This window comes from Apostichopus japonicus, chromosome 10, assembly GCF_037975245.1.
Source record: "Apostichopus japonicus isolate 1M-3 chromosome 10, ASM3797524v1, whole genome shotgun sequence".
Taxonomy (NCBI): domain Eukaryota; kingdom Metazoa; phylum Echinodermata; class Holothuroidea; order Aspidochirotida; family Stichopodidae; genus Apostichopus; species Apostichopus japonicus.
The window spans coordinates 15,794,417-15,814,965 of NC_092570.1; the positions used below are offsets into that span (position 1 = coordinate 15,794,417).

At 38.1% G+C, this 20,549-nt stretch overlaps 1 protein-coding gene across 3 annotated transcripts in view; it reads right to left on the bottom strand.

The window, feature by feature from the left end:
• The window catches only part of LOC139974735 (monocarboxylate transporter 13-like), a 50,547-nt gene that overhangs the window by 6,246 nt on the left and 23,752 nt on the right, over nucleotides 1-20,549 (bottom strand). Inside the window, exons 3-6 of one of the 3 annotated variants that reach the window (XM_071982113.1) lie at nucleotides 9,767-9,995; nucleotides 5,599-5,776; nucleotides 4,444-4,557; nucleotides 1,255-1,395 (exon numbers count right to left, since the gene is read on the bottom strand). In XM_071982113.1, the coding sequence (XP_071838214.1) occupies nucleotides 1,255-1,395; nucleotides 4,444-4,557; nucleotides 5,599-5,701 (358 nt within the window). In that variant the 5' untranslated portion in view covers nucleotides 5,702-5,776; nucleotides 9,767-9,995. Of the gene's footprint in view, nucleotides 1-1,254; nucleotides 1,396-4,443; nucleotides 4,558-5,598; nucleotides 5,777-9,747; nucleotides 9,996-20,549 lie in introns of all 3 variants that reach the window. The other 2 variants (XM_071982114.1, XM_071982115.1) reach the window with 2 other exon arrangements.

Genomic DNA, 20,549 nt, shown 5'->3' on the forward strand with positions numbered 1-20,549 from the left:
ATAAGCCATATGAAGCAACTGATCAAGTCTGGCAGATGCCATAGGAAAATTGATTTCAGCCGGTAGTTTTTTTCTTTTTACATGAACCAACTTTTTTTTATAACAAGAGAATAAAATGGTGGAATTCTAGCCCTGCAATGTTACAGGCTAAGGAAAGAGCTTAAGTGATCATTTAGAAAATATACTAATCACCCCAAAAAAATTACTGCCCCAAATAAGTCCTCATTAAAAGTTACAAATTTTGTCTAATTTGGCCAAATTTGTCACCCAGACAAGTTTGTTTGTCTCCAAACAGATTTTCAAGCGAGAGTAAAAAATGGAGGTAAACCTTTAAACAAACTTAGATAACATTCCCAAACTTTGTAGCTTCCCAGGAGATGAAAAAAGCAACAGGCATACCTTGTTTCTCCATTACTCCTGTACCTTTTGGCTAATACCAAGGACCACATCATTGTCCAGTAACCAACAGTATCATCATTGTGGTAGGTTAGCTATATATGTAAGAGTTCACCTTTGTTTAAAAGTAAACAGACACAAGGAGACAAATACCCTACCACCTTTCTTTAGTTCATATGACAGAGATCTTTGTGAAGTACCCTCTTCCCCAAGCAGCCAAGCAGCTGAGAAAAAATCTTGCTCCATTTGGGATGTATCCTAGTTTAAAAGACGTGCCTGGGAGCTTTCATTTTGTAAACCTATGATGTCACCATGCTACCACGATCTGTACCTTCATTTACTTTTGCTTTGTTTGCTTTTCATTTTGCCAAAGCAAAATGTGTTCAGTGTTGATGCTGAAACCATTGCAGCATTTGCAAAACCCATCTCTTTACCCGAAAATAAACATTGTAATAAATAAATAAATAAAGCAAAAAAGCATTATAATAATGAAGCACACGTGGCTTGATGATGTCATACTTGGACTTGATCAAGTCTTTAGCCTTGTGTGAAAAAAAACAAAAAAAAAACAATTCAAATCTGTGATATCTCTGGGATGGAATAAGGATTTTCTTAGCTGCTTGGGGAAGTCCTTCAAGCATCTTGATCACATAGACCAATAATGATGGTAGGGGTATGTGTCTCCTTCAATATAATGAACTATGGATTCGTATAATATTTAGAGCACAGCTAGTGACTTCATAGATTACGCAATCTGATAAAGTCATGGCATCAGATATTCATCTATATCAACATAAAAAAAAACATAAAACAGTAAAAAATTGTAAGATTAAAGATATCAATTTACAGATAGTTTACATATCAATATTGCCGTGAGGCAGAGATGGTAAATGTTTGTAGCGAACATTGAGAGAAGCATTCCCAAACTCATGCTCAGTCCAGAAATGATTACCACCAGCCGACATCCGAATGTTTTGGACAGACCACCAGCCGGTAAACCTTGTAAGAGAAAGAAAGAAGAAGAAAAAGAAGGGAAAAACAGTTAATATTTATTAATAACTGTACATAGTGATAGGTTTAAACATGTAAATAACATTAAAAAGAGAAACAGATTTATATAAATATATTAGAAATTAGAAAACCAGTAAGGTAAGGTGGTCTTTCCCCACTGTAGGCTTTTGTCACCTGTATCAAACAATGCTAGTTCTGTTTTTGGTGACATATTTTGCCTTACTCTATAGATCAAACATGATGCTAACCAACTTGAAATCATTTGTGATTCCTAAAGCCGGATCTCGAAAGAGATACTTTGAACAGACTTTATGTTAATGAAATGGAGGTAAACGACAAAGGCAAATGAATGTATATTGAAATCGTAAATGAGTTGGAAAATCAAGAACAATGAAAAAACTTCCAGCCTCGACCGGGATTCGAACCTGGGCCTCCCGCTCTGTACGCGGGCACCTAACCACTAGGCTATTTATTGCATGTTCAATGTTTCTTTTCATTGAGATGTAGGTTATATGTATCAGGGGTGCTACGTCGTTGACTGGGTGAGGATGTTCCCAGGAATTTTAGCCAGCTTTTCTCCAACCCTTTACAACAGATTTACAAGAGCGGGTGTTTACTATTCTTATCAGTTTTACAATACCAGAAAATGAGACAAAACCTGGTAATGCCTGCAGTTTTCAAACATGTTTGTGTGACAGTACACATATATACAGTACAGCATATCTACATGTATGTATGAATGCTTTCATTCAGAGGCAAGTGTCAATGACGTCAGTTAGTTTTAACATTTTGAATCAAATCAGCAATATAGTTGAACGCGTGAAATCATACAGTTTTGTGTCAAAGATAGTTACTCTACTTGACTTTGCCTTTATAATGCCCAAGCTACAGTATTTCTTCAACAGGAAACAGAAACTCCACAGTCAAAAATGCCAACTCTAGAAGCATGTTTTCTAGCACGAAATCAACGCACAAAGTATGATGAGTTACTCACTGTATAACAGGTTATATTACACAAATTCTGTGAGTCTGTCATCCCAATCTTACCTGTGTATTGAAACTAGTAGTATACAGTGTAGGTGCAGTGTGCGCATCGTATATTTTTATAATATTATGCAGGTACCCACAGTAGCTATTTTGCACTGTACAGTTACAGTATTCCCTGTATCTGCACCAACCAGTGAATTGTAATAACATTCCTTGCTTATAGTTAATACATGCTGACTGTACGTAACAGTTGCACAAGTCACATATTGGGGGTAAAGGAGTCTACCGTACAGGGAAGGACTCCCCAACCACCCCCCTACTTTGAGCAATGTTGGTATAATGGATGGTAAAAAACACAAATGTACATGGACTGATATGATTGGCTGTTTATTAGTAAAAACACAAATAATCATGGACTGATACGCTTGGCTGGTTGCAAGTAAAGATAAAAGCTGTACAGGTACTGATATGCTTGGCTAGTTACACTGCACTTTTTGTTGAACATAGTAGTTTTGTTCACAGATTCAAGAATATTGTAATTGGTAAATCCACTTTTAGTCCCGGTTTCAGGTGTTGCTCACTACCGCCATAAGGTAATTTTCACCCTAAGTTTACAAGAACAGTCACATTCTAGCAGATCACCAGTCTATGACAATGGACACATATGTGATTCTCCAATAATTGTTTACACTAAAAGGTCCGATGAAAAAGTCACTCAACGTGGCAAACTAGCAAGAGCCATATATCAAGACCTCTCTCATAAGATTCCTGCTCAAGAAACCACAGAGTAGATTCGCAAAACATTCGCATTTTTTCCAATACCTTTGAACTTATTATGTAAAACCTTATTTTGGATATCACATGATCATTATTAATGCAGTTTCATAGACTACAAGGAAGAAAACAGAAGAAGAAAAAAAAGGTACTGGACAAGATAAAGCTGCAAAGACAGATACATGTGTTGATATGAATATTAACTGAACATATGATCTACGTTTTTTTTAATCCTTTTGCTAACATCATTGGTTTTTGAATATTGTATGAACTACTAAAGATAATGAAGTACATTTCGTAGAGTGTCCGGTTTAATATCTGCCTTTATCGTATACATAGTCCTACAGCAAACTCTCGCGATGTGATGATAAACGCTAGAGGCAAACAGATTCACTACGAATATAAAATTTTCTTTAAATTGAGCCCTGGACTAACTTTGTACACTGAAGAAACCTGTACATGTTATCTCTTCAGTTGGGGTAATTTCTCCAGCAAGGACCACTGTACATATATATACATTATTATTACTTTTGTAATTCATATTAATTTACATTTTTCTACATGTCTGCTACAGACCAGCCAAATTTCCGCACACCCTCGCTCTGAAATAATCCTTACGAAATGTCCATGTTTTTTGAAGGACATACATAGGATATATACACTAACCTATTCACATACATACACATATGCAAGCCACTGAAAGATTTGTTGATTTAAAACAAGAGAACAGTTTGGGATAGAATACCTTCTACACTTAAAAATCAACAGACTTGGTAAACTGTACATGTGGCACATTCAATACAAACTTAGATTGAGTCATCTGTGACTCATCTATGGTTCAGCTGCATGTACATCAAATATGTATACAAAACATGCAGGCATATGTAGCTCATTTAAAGGGTGTGAAGACTCGCGCAAAAAAAACGTCTAATGTTGGTAATCTGACCTAGTTTCGAATGAGGTGTAACAGAAGTGTTAGACACCACCATCCAATCCCAGAGAACACACACACAGCTTGCTACCATCGGTAATTAGACACTAGTGTACAGTCAGTACATACAGCTGCAGTCAATACCCACAGCACAGTGTACAAACGATACAGCGATGGACATCTCAGGTCCAGCTTAAGATAACAAGGTATCACGTTTCATTACTGTACTGTCTGCATTTTGTAGCGACACAAACAAAACGTCACTTGCAAGCAATGGAAAGTGAACTTTTTCAGATGGCCGTATGCGGTTTGGGGCGAGTCTTCAATGCCTTTAAGTCTCTTACCCATGACAGGTCCCATAAATCCGAGAATGACCCCGACCAGACCCGCTGTCTTTGCGTTGATGTCGAAATATAACTGCCACTCAACTAGGAATACACTCAGAGACAACATGTAACCTGTAGAGAAATGGAAATTACATTTGAAGAATTATAGGCCCCAGCTTATTGGAATTGAAATAAATCAACTTCTTTACAGTGAGAAATACTTATTCTGCAAAAACAAAATACCATGACAATGTACTGAGGACTTATCTTCATTTAACTTGATTAATATTCAAATCTCATTTGATTAAAAGGAAGAAAAAGTCGAAAGGAATATCCGAGGAAGCCTTTTCCGATTCTTCTTTTACTTGCGATCATTTTACACTGATCAATCGATATCAAACTTCATACATGGATGTGTTTGGACAATATGAAATCTTGAGAAAGCAACACATTTTCTCCACTCCATGCTTAACCTTCATTTGGTGAGAAAGTCTTGTGAATGAAACACTGATTTACAAAGGTCCTCACATTCCGATAGCAATAATAACCGTTTCGTTAAAACATGTCAAAGATGCTGCCAAATTCTATAAAAAACAGCAATCAATTGTTAAGTTTTCTAAATTTGAGAGATTCTCAAGACAATAGATCTTAATAGTTTTACAGTAAGTGGTGTCATTAAACAAACACTGTTTTCCGCTTTAAGTGGATTAATACGGGTGTATAATTTTTCCGGTATTGCAATCGCAAAATGCGATGCAAAATGGGTAAATTGCCAATATGCATAGCAGTTCTTATATACAGAACTTTCTTAATTGCATTGTATTTGGGTCTGAGTGTTTGTGTCTCCAGTTTTTTTCTCTCTCCTATAGGGTCCTTGATGGGGACTTGAGTGTCCCCCCTTATCCTTTTTTTTCTACTAAACTAAACTACACTAAACATACACAGAACCATAGTATTTTATAAGAGTTGTAGCCTTCAAAAGTGATATATATAATATATTTAAACTTAAATTATCCCCTGCATTTTGAGTGCAGAATAAATAGTCTCTTTTTTTTTGGGGGGGGGGGAGGGAATGAAGGGAAAAATTTTCTATATAGAACAATCATATACACTGAGTAGTACATGCAGTATTGTTTATTATCAATATAGGAAACGAATGCTATGGATACACACCTGAGGTTATGATATGCGCAACAAAGGCTGCTCCCATGGCAACCCATCCCCAACCGCCATCTGGGGCAGGAGGTGGCTGTCGGAGGGCAGTCGATGTGGTCATATTGGACAGACTGTGATACTGAAGCAACTAGGCACCCCGTGATGATCTGGAGCGAACAGGTAATGGTGCAAAATTCTGGAGAAAAGAAACGAAGGAGAGAGAAAATTCAACTATTGATTAGTGGAACAAAATTATACTGTAAACATGTATATTATATACATTGCATGCAGCAAATACCACCCGTAGGGTTGTTAATATATATTAACAGAATAAACAAGAAACTTACTGTGTACAATATATACAGTGTGTACTGTACTTTTAATGTACAGTCTATCTATGTCACTAATTGCTAAATACATTTTATGTGTTCTGCAAGCTGAGGACTAGGGTTTTCAATTTTTATGACAGGGTGTGCATACTTCTAGTACCTGGGTGATAAAATGTTTATATAATACATCAAAACAGTTTCTATTGGTTAAGAAAACAAAAAACATGTTGCAATACCTCGCTGGTCATGGTACAAAATCTTAACTACATACAGTACTCTACACGTACAATAAAATATCATAAAACAATATCATTAGTACTGTACTACAATATGTACAGTACAGGAACTTGAGCCTCGTACTGCAGCAGCTCCATCTAAAGAGCTCGGAAGATGCTACAAATTGTCACATGACAGCTCTCCCCTCTTTTATGAATGCCTCCAGTTTCCTATCATGTTACAACCACAAAAGGTACTATATGTTTACACTTTCAGCAAAGGTTACTGTCATCGCATGTCTACCAAAACACGGTGATGCTATCAACTATATCAGATCAATACTGTAAAACAACCAAATATGTACTTGAGGTACATATGGTAATTGTACCGTTATCTTCACCATGGGTCTAGACAGTATATATACTGTATATATTATATGCCTACAGTAAACACAACTCAACAATTTAAACTCCTGTTCAAGCAAATCTCCATGCTCGTGGTTTTCAATCTGATTTACATTAGATCTTATCTACAGTGGTACCATTTAAATACATCCAGGGCTTCTAGGCTGTGATAAACAAGACACACAAATATATATACGTGTAATTGTTATAGATATTGCAAATCATCGGCTACTGTAATATGCAGTGTATATATACTATACAGATTTAAGCCTATAGATTGAAGGGACGTGCACTGAGAAATGAAGAGCAGGACAAGATTTGTAAGGCCGTCGATTGAATTGGGTTACAGAAATAACGGCGACTCCAGAGATACCAGGCTTGGGGCGATTACATCTGAATGTAATCGATTACGATTACTTGAGAATGTACGATTACGATTACTATTACAACCTAAAGTTGAAGTAATCGATTACGATTACATTGTAATGTAATCGTGATTACAATCACGATTACATTGTGGTTACTTGCACAATCCTCTGCATATCTGTTTAATATAACTCTCTGCCGGGAAATAGGGCAATGAAATAGGGCAAAGGAAGGGCATTTACAGTATATACGGACAAAATTGTGGAAGTATATCTACAATTCCTACCAGGCATTACACATAAAATATGCCTTAACACGTTTAAGATGTGTAACCCATAAGTCCAGTAAAAAATACAATTTAAACAGACAAAGAGTAAACAGACAAATACTAAAGTAAAACAAATGAAGATTTTCATGCAACACTATATTTTGTAAACTAATAATTTCTGCACAGCAGCAAAACTAAAAACTCTTTTACATTATAACACCAAAATAAAACTAAATAGCTTTGAAATGGGGCATTCCACAGTACATGGGACATGGAAGGCCAAAAGTAAAAGTAAATTATTTTCATCAAAAAGTGGTCAACTCTGGTAAAGCAAATTCTGATCCACCAAAATACTTAATTTGCAGTGATTTTTTCAGCAACAAGGTTAATTACATTAATTAAAGAGGTGTAAATGGTGCAAAGTTGGATGGGTTATTGGACAATGGAATGTAGGCAAATTTCTGAATAAGTTTATTGTGCTAGAGAATTCTAGAAGCAGGAACACTTCTTTGGTCACACTAAAAGCCAATAGTAAGAATTAGTTTTAATCATTTCTACTAATTTTGCCCTTCTCATTCAAATTTCACTGTAATCATAAATGTAATACGATTACTTTGCCCTTGTAATCGATTACGATTACGATTACTTTGTAATTTTCACAAAAGTAATCGATTGCGATTACGATTACTTCAAAAAATGTAATCGATTGTAATCGATTACGATTACTGATTACGATTACCCCAAGCCTGAGAGATACTACTCGTTATCACTCCAAATGTAATATTTTATCGTCAAACTCTGTTCAGGTTTCTCAACTCTTCAGCCTTTTTTTTGTTGTCTGAGAACCACGCTAACATGTGTCGGCTGAGATGCATTGCTATAGCCTGGCTTCCATCTGGCACCATCTGGACCACTGTCACTTACTGCGGTACAATACTAAGGGTCACAGGATCAAGAGGGTGCCCAGCAATTGGTCAATAGTACTATTATCAGGAGGTATCACGTGATACCCTCTGAGCATGGCAAGAGCACTGGTCATCAACAAGAAGTACAGCCAGTTGGGACAACTTCTAATACCTCTCTACACTGTTCTCCATTATCGTGCTCTCAAAGCACTAGTATTGACCAGTACAAACAGTTCTTAACCTTGATCTGATAAAAACATGTTATTCATACTGAATTAGTTTCGACTGAGGTGTAACAGAAGTGTTAGACACCACCATCGATCCCAGAATATACACACACAGCTTGCTACAGTCTATAATTAGACAAGAGTGTACAGTCAATACAAACAGCTACATGGTCAATACCCACAACACAGTGTACATAGCATTGATGGAAATCTTAGGTCTAGATAAATTAAAAGATAACAAGGTATTACATTTCATTACTGTCTGCATATTGAAGCGGCAGACAAAAAACTTCACTTGCCAACAACGGAAAGTTAACTTTTTCAGAGGGTGGCACACGGTTTGGGGTGAGTCTTCAATGCCTTTAACTTGGCCTTTAGTCCCCCCACACTTTTGAAAAGCTTTTGGGAGCTTACAAGTTACATAGACTGAAAGTCACCATATCGAAAGGAATGTAAGCTACCAAATTGTTGGCTATATATATACGGGGCAAAACCAAACAAATATGTTTTTTACCTTTATTCACTCAATTTTGCCTGTAAATTCTCTCAATTTGAACCAGTTGTGTTACAGAAAAGCTGACAACTTATATAGGTTGTAAAATTCAAACTGGTATCACATAACAACACCATCGTATTGTTTTGTATTATTGGCTACTATTACTAACTATGTAGTAAATGTGTAATTTTACGGAAGCTTGAGTTTTTTCTGATGGACATCCAAATAATGATTTCTTTTTACAATAACGAAAGTTTACTGCGTGGGGGTTTTGGATCATATTGAGCGTTGGGCACATACTTAAGACCAGGGTCACACGTATAAAATTGCATCTTCCAACCATCGTTTCTTAACTATAGTCCGACCATATTAACTAACTACGATAGCACACGTACTCACACGACTTTTTACTGTTTTCGGACGATCGTTATTCGTGGACACATGCACCAGTGAGTTAATGATGCTTTTGCAAAGCTATCTTGCGCAGTTGCGTTGGGTCTGTCAAGGGTCATGGTTTTGATGATGTTTCGCAAGGTTTTTAGTTGTAAGTAGTAGTAGATGATGTCAGTGTTACACTAAAATGCATAGTCGGACAATGCAATTGCGATCACACGCATGGTTCTTCCTGCTGACAATGGTCGGACGATGGTTAATTCGGGCTTACGATGCTAATTACCATGTTTAGTGGACGATGGTCGGACGATGGTCTGACCATAGCAGAGAGCGGTCACACACAAACCGTACCATGGTCGGACCATCGTTATGTCTGAAAAATGTACGTGTCACGGGGTCTAAACTTTTATTATGATTAGGCTAGGCATAAGCCCGCCTAGGCCTACAATTAGACAATTTGGAAACCCACAATGTCTTATCACAGCTAGGCCTAGATTTGTTTGCAACTTAACAGAGTTATACAAAGATAAACACAACAGAAAAGTTGGGTTCTGTATTCGTACGTTAGGCCGCTGTTCTCACCAGATTGGGAGCAACATCGTTACTGTACCGGACGTTTCTGCAAAGTTCGATCAATCGCAAGGTCGCTCTCACATGTAACAGGCCAGGTAAGAATCGTCCATGATCCAAGAGAGATATATATCGTTTCACAATATTCTCACGATCTAGAATATCTACCAGCCCGCCCTCTATTTACACTTCGGTTGGTGTTGCTACCGTCAAGCAGGTGTTGTGAACATGCAGGGTCGATCTACGGAAATAAAAATGAAGGGCGCCATAAAACTAGTAAAGTGACGGAATCGGCCATGTTATACTGCTCGGGAAAAACAAATTTAACAGAAAGTCTAGATCTAGATTAAGGCCAGGTCCAAACAACAGAACTTAGTTTCCTAACTGTAAAAGCTACACCCAGCATGATTCGTTTTATGATTAGTAAGTTTGGGACGTCTTGACCCAATACTTGAGTTGACCGACAGTCCTTTGAGAAACCTAACCCAGGTGGATCCCGATCGCGTATGGTTACACTCACAATCTCCTCTATTAAAATGTTCTGAAAATGTGTACACAGTTGATGGTGTTTACCGTACCCCTCCCAGTGTATGGTACTTTGTACAACAATAAGAAACATGTTGTGCAAGAGGACAAACCATGGAAGTTGCAGATCTCACCTCCTCCATGACATAACCATCAATGTTGTTTCATGCAAGACATCACATTTGGGCCAACTTCACCTCTGACCTTCATTGTTCTTTCAACCTATCCCTCAAAATCTAATAAGGAATACTCTTGTACATATCGGGTGATAAGTTAAATGGTTTTCTTCTGCATATTGACATTTGACCCCGACCCTTAACAACTAAAACTTTTAAGTGTATAGGAGGAGTTTGCGACACACTTTTTTTGCTCATTCACATGAGACGCACACACTTCCTCGCATGACTGATGTGAGTTTAAGTACAATATCTCATCTCCCTATATAATACACGTAGGGAGATGAGATGATGAGATACCGCGACTTAAGTTGTCATTTTGATGGAGCTGCATAGTCGCCATTTACTATTTTACTGTAAATATGTTTAGCGGCGCCAAATATATAACACGTAAAACGATGGCAGCAGTCGACTATTCCATATTTTGAAGGAAGGTCAGAATTAGGGTCAGCAGAGACCACTCGGACGATTGTGAGGGACCTTTCGATCAACATATTAATTTAATAAGAAAATAATGTCAATTAAACGACATATATGCCAAAACCGTTAGAGATACCAAAAAAATACAAGTTACATGATCATCTCAAAAAATGACATTAACTTTCTGTTGGCGTCTCTGAGCTGTGGCATAAATATCCAGGATTTTTTCGATGTCACATGAAAACAGAGAAAACGGAGAAACAGAATATACGCCTGTCACCGGCGACAGAGACCACAAACATACAGTACGCCCTCTATTCAGTCTGAGTACCATGGTAACCTGGTGAAATGATATAGCGCCTTTATATAACTTTACTAACCGTTTCCTCTGGATAAAGTATCAAGCGAGAGATTTCACACTATCACATAGGCACTTACGCTAGCGTCTATCAGTTTGAAAACTAACATAGTATTCTCACGGACAGATTTCTGTAGTAAGAACCATAGCAGGCGAAACGCTGGATCTATTTAGAGAAACTTGGTTTATCAGTCGATAATGGTGGTTATGAATCAGAGATTAACAAACCTCTGTATACTAATTATTGTAGTGCGCGATACAATATTAGCATTAATGGCCAAATGAACGATACCTACATGACTGGACGTTGAAACCTAAAGTTTCATATAGCCTATATGTACATTTGCAGTTTCAGAAGTTAGCTGCGTAACCAACTTATTCTGAACCTGTCACGGCGCTCACAAGCGCCCTCACTTTGTAGGTAACTACATGGTTATACTCCATGGTGTGTTGTCCGCTCAAAAAATAACACCAAGAACGACCGAAAAGTTCTTCCTAATACTGCTGCAGGCACTCCACGCGCACTACAATACTGCGTAATTGCAGCCAAATGCAGTTCTAGTTAAACAGTTGAGTTTTCCCGTGTACATTTCAGATAGGCCTATCACAGTGTATGAATAATTTGATCAGTAAACATGAAGTGCTGGGGATATATCCAACGCGATAGCACTATTTTCGTGGTTCTTGTTCTCTGTCCGTATTGGTGTAAAGTGTCCACCAAACCGTCCACCCCAGTCCCACCCTCAGCCCCACCCCAAACTCCCGTGGTAAACCAAACTGAGCTATCCTCTTCGTTGGATGTGACCGTTGATTTCGTTTCAGATTCAGCTTCTGTAAGTTGACGTGACAGATCGACTTATCCGAAAATGGGAAATGAAAAATGAACAAAGACTAAAAAAAAAAATAAAAAAAAAATAAAAAAATGAAAGAAAATACGATGATTATACGAATTCAGACCTAGAGCAAGTTGTTTATACGATGTTACCCAGGAAGTGTATGCTGTGTATATAGGACACACAATAGGACAGGGGCACACAAAAGTAATTGAGTCACGTGTTTACCGAGTGGTTAGATGCGTTATTATAACAGGCGCGTATCCAGGATTTTCTAACCCGGGGGGCGCGAATTACCATCTAAGCGGAGCGCCACCATCGGTTGGCGCGGAGCGTACAAGAAAATTTCTGGTTTTGATACCCCCCAGATCACCGGAAATGGCACTTCTCGGGCTTGAAAATGACCAACCAGATGTACACTTTTGCCTGAGAACCAAGTATTTCCCAAAAGTTTTTTCCATCCATAACCTTTTTGAAGATTGTAACCAGTCACACATCATGTTCGACCTCATTGCATGTCCTATGGATCATTGCTTTTGTAGGTGATACTACGTCACGGCCCACAATATCCGAAAGCCCCATTTTTCAAGGTTTTAAGCCCATTATTTGTTGAGAATTTGAAAATTCACATTTCTCGTGAATAAATATCACTTCAAAACATACCCATAATGTTGCACAAAATTCAATCTATGGACAACCAATATAGAAAAACCTCCTTCAACCCCTAATAGACAGGTCAAAATTGCACGAATAGAAGAAAGTATGATGAAGAATGTTGGTCAGGAAATTTTCGAAAATTCAGACACAGTTAATTTATTGGTGTAGAAATATTAAAACCTGTTATAACGGCTATTATAAAACTTGGTTGAAGGAAATGAAAAATAGCAGATATTTCCGATATCAGGTATATCGAAACCGAACACTACACACATAGGCGTAGGTCCCGTAAGAGGCGGGGGCTGCAGCCCCCCCCCCCCGCAACCAATTTTTTCCCATTTTTTTCTGGCACCTGCTGAAAGAAAAATAAATAGCAATGAATAGCATAAAAATGATCTCCTTGGTAATTAAAATAAAGTTCTAAGCTTGGCCGTCATAACTACTGTAAAAGAGTTTTGACTGAAATGGATCTGTATGCTTTTTCTCCATCTACATAAGACATTTCGTTGTTTACATTAGCATCCGGCGGTATACTGTGCAACTTTCACGGACCGTGCGGTACACGATGCCATGCAATGTAATGACCGATGCTTACTTATATGGTATTGGCATCGATTTGTTGAACGCGCGCTTCGCGCGCGAAAAATTTCGGCTTTTTCTCGGGCAAGTCGTTACAGCCCCAAATCCAATTGGGCTCCTACGCCTTTGACTACACACATAGACAGTTTTTTGAGGCTGTTCATCGTGGAACATGCATTTCACTGCCTCACTGATATGATGTTATATCTGCTCTTTGCTTTACAAATTCGAACAGGCGTGTAGCGAGTAATTGCCAAGGGAGGGGCGAAGCCTGTAGGCAAACTATATAGCTAAGCGAAGCGCCACTATGAGTTGGCGCGAAGCGTACAAGAAAAATTTTGGCCGAAAATGCCTCCCGGATCGCTGGAAATGACACTTCCCAGGCCTTGTAAGTTGCATCTAAGCATTGTCTATTTTGAAATTACTAGCGATGTAATAAAGAAAATTTGCTCGGGGGGGGGGGGGCGGTCGCCCCTTTCACGAAATGCGTCATGTTCCCCGACGATTCGGCCGAGTTCAAGACCAACCACAGTTGGTTCCATATATCACAATTGTACTACAATTTGTACAATTGTTTAAGGCGTCCATACACACACACGCGTTATGATAGACCATATATAGTATTTATATAGATACATTAGTGAGAGAGGGAAAATGGAAACGTCAAAAATGGAGTTGTCGGTGTAAGGGGTAGGGTGAGGCGCACACCCCCTCCGTAATCCTTGATCTGTCACTGGCTACCCTGTGTATATAATAGGGATCAGCGCTTAAACTATGACTATTCCTCTTTCTCTTCCCGAGGTCTTGGCTCTCTTCTACTCCCTCCTTTTCTTCTTTTTCTCTCTTTTTTCTTTTTCTTTTCCCTTCCTTTCTCTCCTCCTTTTCTTTTTTTCCCCCTCCTTTTCCCTTTTTTCTTCTCTTTTTTTCTCTCCTCTTTTCCTTACCCGGGGGGCGCGCGCCCCCAACGCCCCCCCTGGATACGCACCTGATATATAGTATATATATAGATCATTAGTGAGAAGAGGAAAATGGAAACGTCAAAAAATGGAGTTGTCGGTGTAAGGGGTAGGGTGAGTCACACCTTTACGAAATCATTGATCCGTCACTGGCTACCCGCTGTAATGTCACTGTTCCTCTTTCTCTTCCCGGTGTCTTCGCGTTTTTCTTTTACTCCCTCCTTTTCTCCTTTTTTTCTCTTTCTTCTTTTTCTTTTCTCTTCCTTCCTCTCCTCCTCTTCTTTTTTCCCCTCTTTTTTCCTTTTTTCTTTTTTTTTTTCTCTCCTCTTTTTCTTACCCGGGGGGCGCGCGCCCCCAACGCCCCCCCCCTGGATACGCACCTGTATAATACTACAAGAACACCAATAAGATACAAGTACTGCTTTGAACAAGTTGATATGCATATATTATTCAGGGGGTACTACATTGATTTTTGTCCATCACTATCAGGCAATTCCGACCCATTTTATTTACATTGTTTATCAGCATCTTGAGAGAACAGGATAATTTATCAAGATAACCTGCATTTATCATTATGAATAATTGTCCACTGTAACAGCTGTCGGAGTCCAAACCATGAAGCGTGTTCGATACAGTGTTTGCCAAACGCTGTTATCTTTATGTTCCGATGCCCTTACTACACGTTTAGAATGTGAAAATGGAATTTTCCGTATAGCAGTGAAATGTGCTTTCAATACGGTCTGTCAATAGAGACATATGGAAGCAAGGAGATGTAATTTATATAGCTACACACTCACAGAAATGGCTTTATTCTTCCAAGTAATATTTGCATCAAACATTTCTATTTAAAAATTAATTGTATTGCTATAGGAAAACGCGTTGATGAGTACTTCGATATATATATATATATATATATATATATATATATATATATATATATATATAAGATCCGAATGATTTCGAGTTAGTTAGAATCATGTTTGATCTCTAGAGTAAGGCAAATATGTCACCAAAAACAGAACTAGTATTGTTCGATACAGGTGACAAACGCCTACAGTGGAATTACGACCTTCCTTACCGGTTTCGAACGTCTGGACATACAATCAGCGTCCATAGCCTAGTGGTTAGGGTGTCCGCATATAAAGCTGGAGGCCCCAGTTATTTTTTAAAATATTTACACTTACATTTTTATTTCTGTCATATGAATACAGAAAATGAAACGCATAATAATCCGTCTGTTTGTTAACGTAATTTTCTGATGCTACTGTACAATAGGGTCATTGTGCCACTGAAAACACGTGTTGCAAACGTTCTGTATTACTAAGTATAAACAGTCCTTATAACGTATTCTAGCTTCAATTCTTACCTTAAGAAGCTGATTTCTCAATTGTTAGAGACAGGGAAGGAAATAGGGAAGGAGTGGGGGATGGGGTGGGGGAGGGGGAAGGGAGATGGAGGACAGGATTGTGACCCAAGACCTCCGTGCTTACCTCGTAGTACAAAAATATAGTTTCCTCGCCCACACTGCTCTCATGTGGCGAATTATAGGATCCGATGAATCTGTTGTAAAATCTAGGCGAACATAAACAGTAGCTTTGTCATGGTGAGAGGTGCCTGCGCGGGACCAGAAAAAAATATGTCACTGCCCCCCTTTAGTTTTTTTTTGGGGGGGGGGTCTAGAAAAGTTTCCTTAAGTGTATTGTGAATATGAGAGTACACCCCCCCCCCACATTATGTTATCGTATTTTGTGCATTTTACTCGCTCTCATGTGTATTCGTAACCATGCTTTTTTACAAGTCTGTGAGGATATGTACAAATTACCCGCGACTCTATAGGTAAGTAACAATATAGACAACATTTCGCGGTGTAGTGGGTAAACAACGAACAACCGATTTATGGCCATTCAGTGTGAACTTTTAAATTAAGCTAGATACCAGCTAGGCCTACATGAATGTGAGTTTCTGTGTAAATTGCATATATCATATAGCTTAATTAAGTTATAAAAGAAGTTAATTCCAAATGAGACTATATAAAATGTTATATAATAGCATAAGGCCCTATGTAACCGCCCACATACAAAGTTGTAATGTCTGTTGATTGGAGGAGTTATGATTCCGGAGGGGGTTAAACCGTATGGTTAACTTATGGCACAGCCAAGGGTTTATGCGGGTGTAACCCTTTGAAAGTGATGTGTTACTCTAATAATTGGTAGCGCTGTATAGAATTAATTAGAGGGTTTACTGTTATTTTATGCCACTGCACATGTCTAGGTTTTTTGTTGCCTGGTAGCCATCTTTACTCGTGCAGCCTTGTTAGCCTTGCTGTCCTCTGTAAGGCATAATTTATTTAGTACCATTTGTCAGCTGGTGTTTTGTGGGTTTATCGTGAGACCTTCTGTAACAGATTACTTGGCAGCTCTCCAGGTATGGTTTTCCCTTTTGTTTTAAGTTAATTATGATAATAAAGTATTCACATCGAGTCCATGCGATGTGCTGTGTTTGTTAGTGTATCGTAGCGTACGTATCCTGTTGTGTGTAGTGCCCAGCGGAGTGTCAGCATTATTCGCTGATATAACTGAACCTTTGATTAGTTGGTGAAAGACTTAATTGTTTACGGTGACCGTTGTTGAATAAAGTTTACTGTGCGATAGATTATGTGTAGAATGTGGGGTTTTCTAAGATAAATAGGCTGTTTTGGCCTATAAGGCGATATAATTGTGTTGTGGGAGCCCTACTATACTGGATGTTAGTATTAATAGCTAGGGTTGTTAGGCTTAGCAATATGCCCATGAGTACAGAGACCTGAGCTTTGTGTTATATCCAAGTGGGGGCATTGTTGCAGAATACTGGTGATCCTAGTTTGTACACAAACGGGTATACTATTGTGATAAGGGGATTAGTACTGATTGAGAAAGGGTTATCTCATGTTTTACCGTGGAGTTTATACACCCTTGCAAGAAGTTCAATGTTGTATTATTTTAATATATTGATTTGGTCAGATTTAAAGTGTTTGGCAACAGTAGTTGAGCATATTGAAATATTTTAGATGTCATCGTAGTGGTAATGTTTTATTACTGTTTGGTAACCTTCTCTCCAGACTGGTGTTGAGGACCGGTGCTCCATTCTTTGAGGGTCGCAGGAACTTCGCCTGAGCCTGTGATGTCAGCAAACTGATCAGTTAACGCGCGATATTAATTAATGGGAAATTTGTATAGTCTAGCTGGGGATAAGTGCATGCAACGGGGGGTGTATTAATCTAGAAGGGGGTTTATCTAACTACTGTGGGATAGCATTCATTGTTATTATATTAAGCAGTACAGTATTAAGTATTTAAGTGTATTAATCTAGAAAAGGGTTTATCTCACTACTGTGGGATAGCATTAATTGTTACTTTATTAAGCATTATCGTTTTAAGCATTTAAGTGTATACCACACCGTATTCAAACGGGGGAATTGCTCTCTCCCGTCTCAATAGTCGATTACCCTGACCGTATTAAATTCAGTACGTGTTAGGACAATTAAATAACTTGGGTTGTGTGTCTTTATTTCTTCTGCGTTAGGGGCTATTACTCTAGCCTAAATAGAGGGCGGACGAACCACGGGTTACACGGGCATAAAAAGCATAACTCTTTTTTAGCTTATGATGTAAAACAAAAATATATAAATATGATAATATCATAAATATAATATGTATAATAAATCTTTATATATATATAAATATATATATATATATATATATATATATATAATATGTATAATAAATCATTATATATATATATAAATATATGTATAAATATATATATATATATGTATATGTATATATATATATATAATATGTATAATAAATCTTTATATATATATATAAATATATGTATAAATATATATATATATATATATGTATATGTATATATATATATATATATATATATATATATTTATATATATATTTACCAAACTTGACGGTTGTAGGAACTTTGTTTTCTTCAAGGAGGGGTGCATTGGAGTGAATGGGTGACTGTATAAGGAAGGAACATTTAGAATAATACAACTTTAATTCACCGATTCAGCGTGTGTGTTTGGGCGGGGGGGGGGGGGTGGAGAAGTTACCCTTGAGGCAAATTTCATACGATTTTTGTATACTTCCCAAATTGTGTCCATCCCAAACTGTTTGCCAACCCACACTCCCCGCCCCCACATTCTGGCATTTCTGGTGACGCCACTGGTCGTGGCTGATGTTATCGAATGTGAATTTGTTCGTTTTTTCCCGTTGCCTGTATAAGTTTCGCGGTGAAGGAACTCCATTACAGTTTTCGTTTATATGGATATATGTTTTCCAAGAGCAAACACAATGAGCCACGCTATAATCAAGGCCTTCCAGTAACAAAAGGTACTGGTATCCCCGTCTGCTGTTCGAAAAAGGGTCACTGCACAACGAACGGCTGAGTGGCGTGAACGTTAAGTGCACTCCGAACGTGTAAACTAAACGCGATGGGAGATGTATTATGCGATACCTTGGATCAGCGTTCCCTTTTTCATAATCTGATTTGGGCTAATATGAAGGTATCGTAGGCCTATACGTAAAATAGAATCCATGTCTATCTGTATATTACCGTCATGAAGCCAACGAACAACCAAGCGGCGTCGAAAAACTTTTCCATAATTTGAATCACTTTAAAAACACGCGTGCATGGGTTTGTATGATATCGTTTTAATTATGATGACCAGCTGGGAAGTATTCTAGCATATTACGCAGCTCTTGTAGTATTTGTTTAATTTTTTAATTTTTTTTTTTATGATTCTCCCATATCTCTATTCAATATGAAATTCACAAACCTTGATTAATCAAACATTTCATTTGATACACTTGTCAGGAGGACACACAACCGCGTGCCGCCATCTTTAAAAAAGTTATCTTTCCGTTGTTTGCAAGTGAAGTTTTTCTCTTGTCGCTACAAAATGCAGACAGTAATGAAAGGTGATACCTTAATTGTTATCTTTAGCTGGACCTGAGATGTCCATCGCTGTATCGGTTGTACAATGTGCTGTGGGTATCGACCGCAGCTGTATGTACTGACTGTACACTAGTGCTTAATCATGGAGTTGAACTCCCTGGTTTAATTACCGACGTAGCAAGCTGTGTGTGTATTTTCTGGGATCGATGGTGGTATCTTACACTTCTGTTACACCTCATTCGAAACTAGGTCAGATTACCGGCATTAGACGTTTCTTTTCTGGCGAGTCTTCACACCCTTTAAAGTAGCAAACTTAATTCAACTTTATAACAATGATCATTTAGGGTTAGGTTTTGCTTGTTTGTAATATGTTGAAAATTCCTTGGAATCATTCAGTGTAATAGGGAGGGGGTGGTGTTTATACTTATATCAGTAAACCGCAACCATGCATGCGTGGCGTTACTGAGAAGATTAACGTGAGCCGTTCATAGGCAGATCGACACATTACGTCACTCGTAAAAAATCAATCAAGTCTGCACCATTCATAATGGTTGTACGCACATCTGCGCATGATATAACGTAGGTGTTGTAAACATCAGTGCTGGTCCCAAATTCTAGCTTGCTGAAAAGTCGACAAAATGCACGCCTTAGATGGCCTGGAGTCACCTAATTATGTCCAGGCATGGAGGCGTCCGTCCAATTAGACAATTGATTAATCTCAGTGAAGCGAAATGTTTTCGACGGTGGCAGTAAAATGCCTTTGAAGTTTGGAGCACGTGACCATAATTCAAATTGCTAGCACATTTGGGATGGGAACCGGGTGGGAGAGGAGGGGGGGGGGGAGAGATGGATTAATATTTACTATGAATTATCAGAAAGATATAATATACATAATAGCGGCGAGCATTTTACTACCAACGTGATCAACAGATTAGTAGTGTGTTTACAAAGAACCGGGTATACACGTATATCAAAACCCCGGCGGTATTTTGTTACTGATAACATACAAATCATTGTCAATGCGAATCAAAGTTCCCAGCTTGACTGAGTTCGGTAACAAACAAAGATAAGTGTATACGTAACGGCTCAAAACTAAAACGCAAAAATCCCTGCCAACATTTATCTTTTTTGGACTGGTATATACTCTTATGCAATTAACAACAAATATTGCAAAACTCTTTTTAGCCTGCACGTTTTCATGTGATATATGTGTTGTTTACTCTTTATTATTATACAAGGTTGACTTGCAAATTGATTGATAAACTCCAACAGTCTGTTTCATCTTTGTAGGGCTGTCTGATGGAGTTGAATGAATTGAGGTCTCTAAAAATTGAATCCC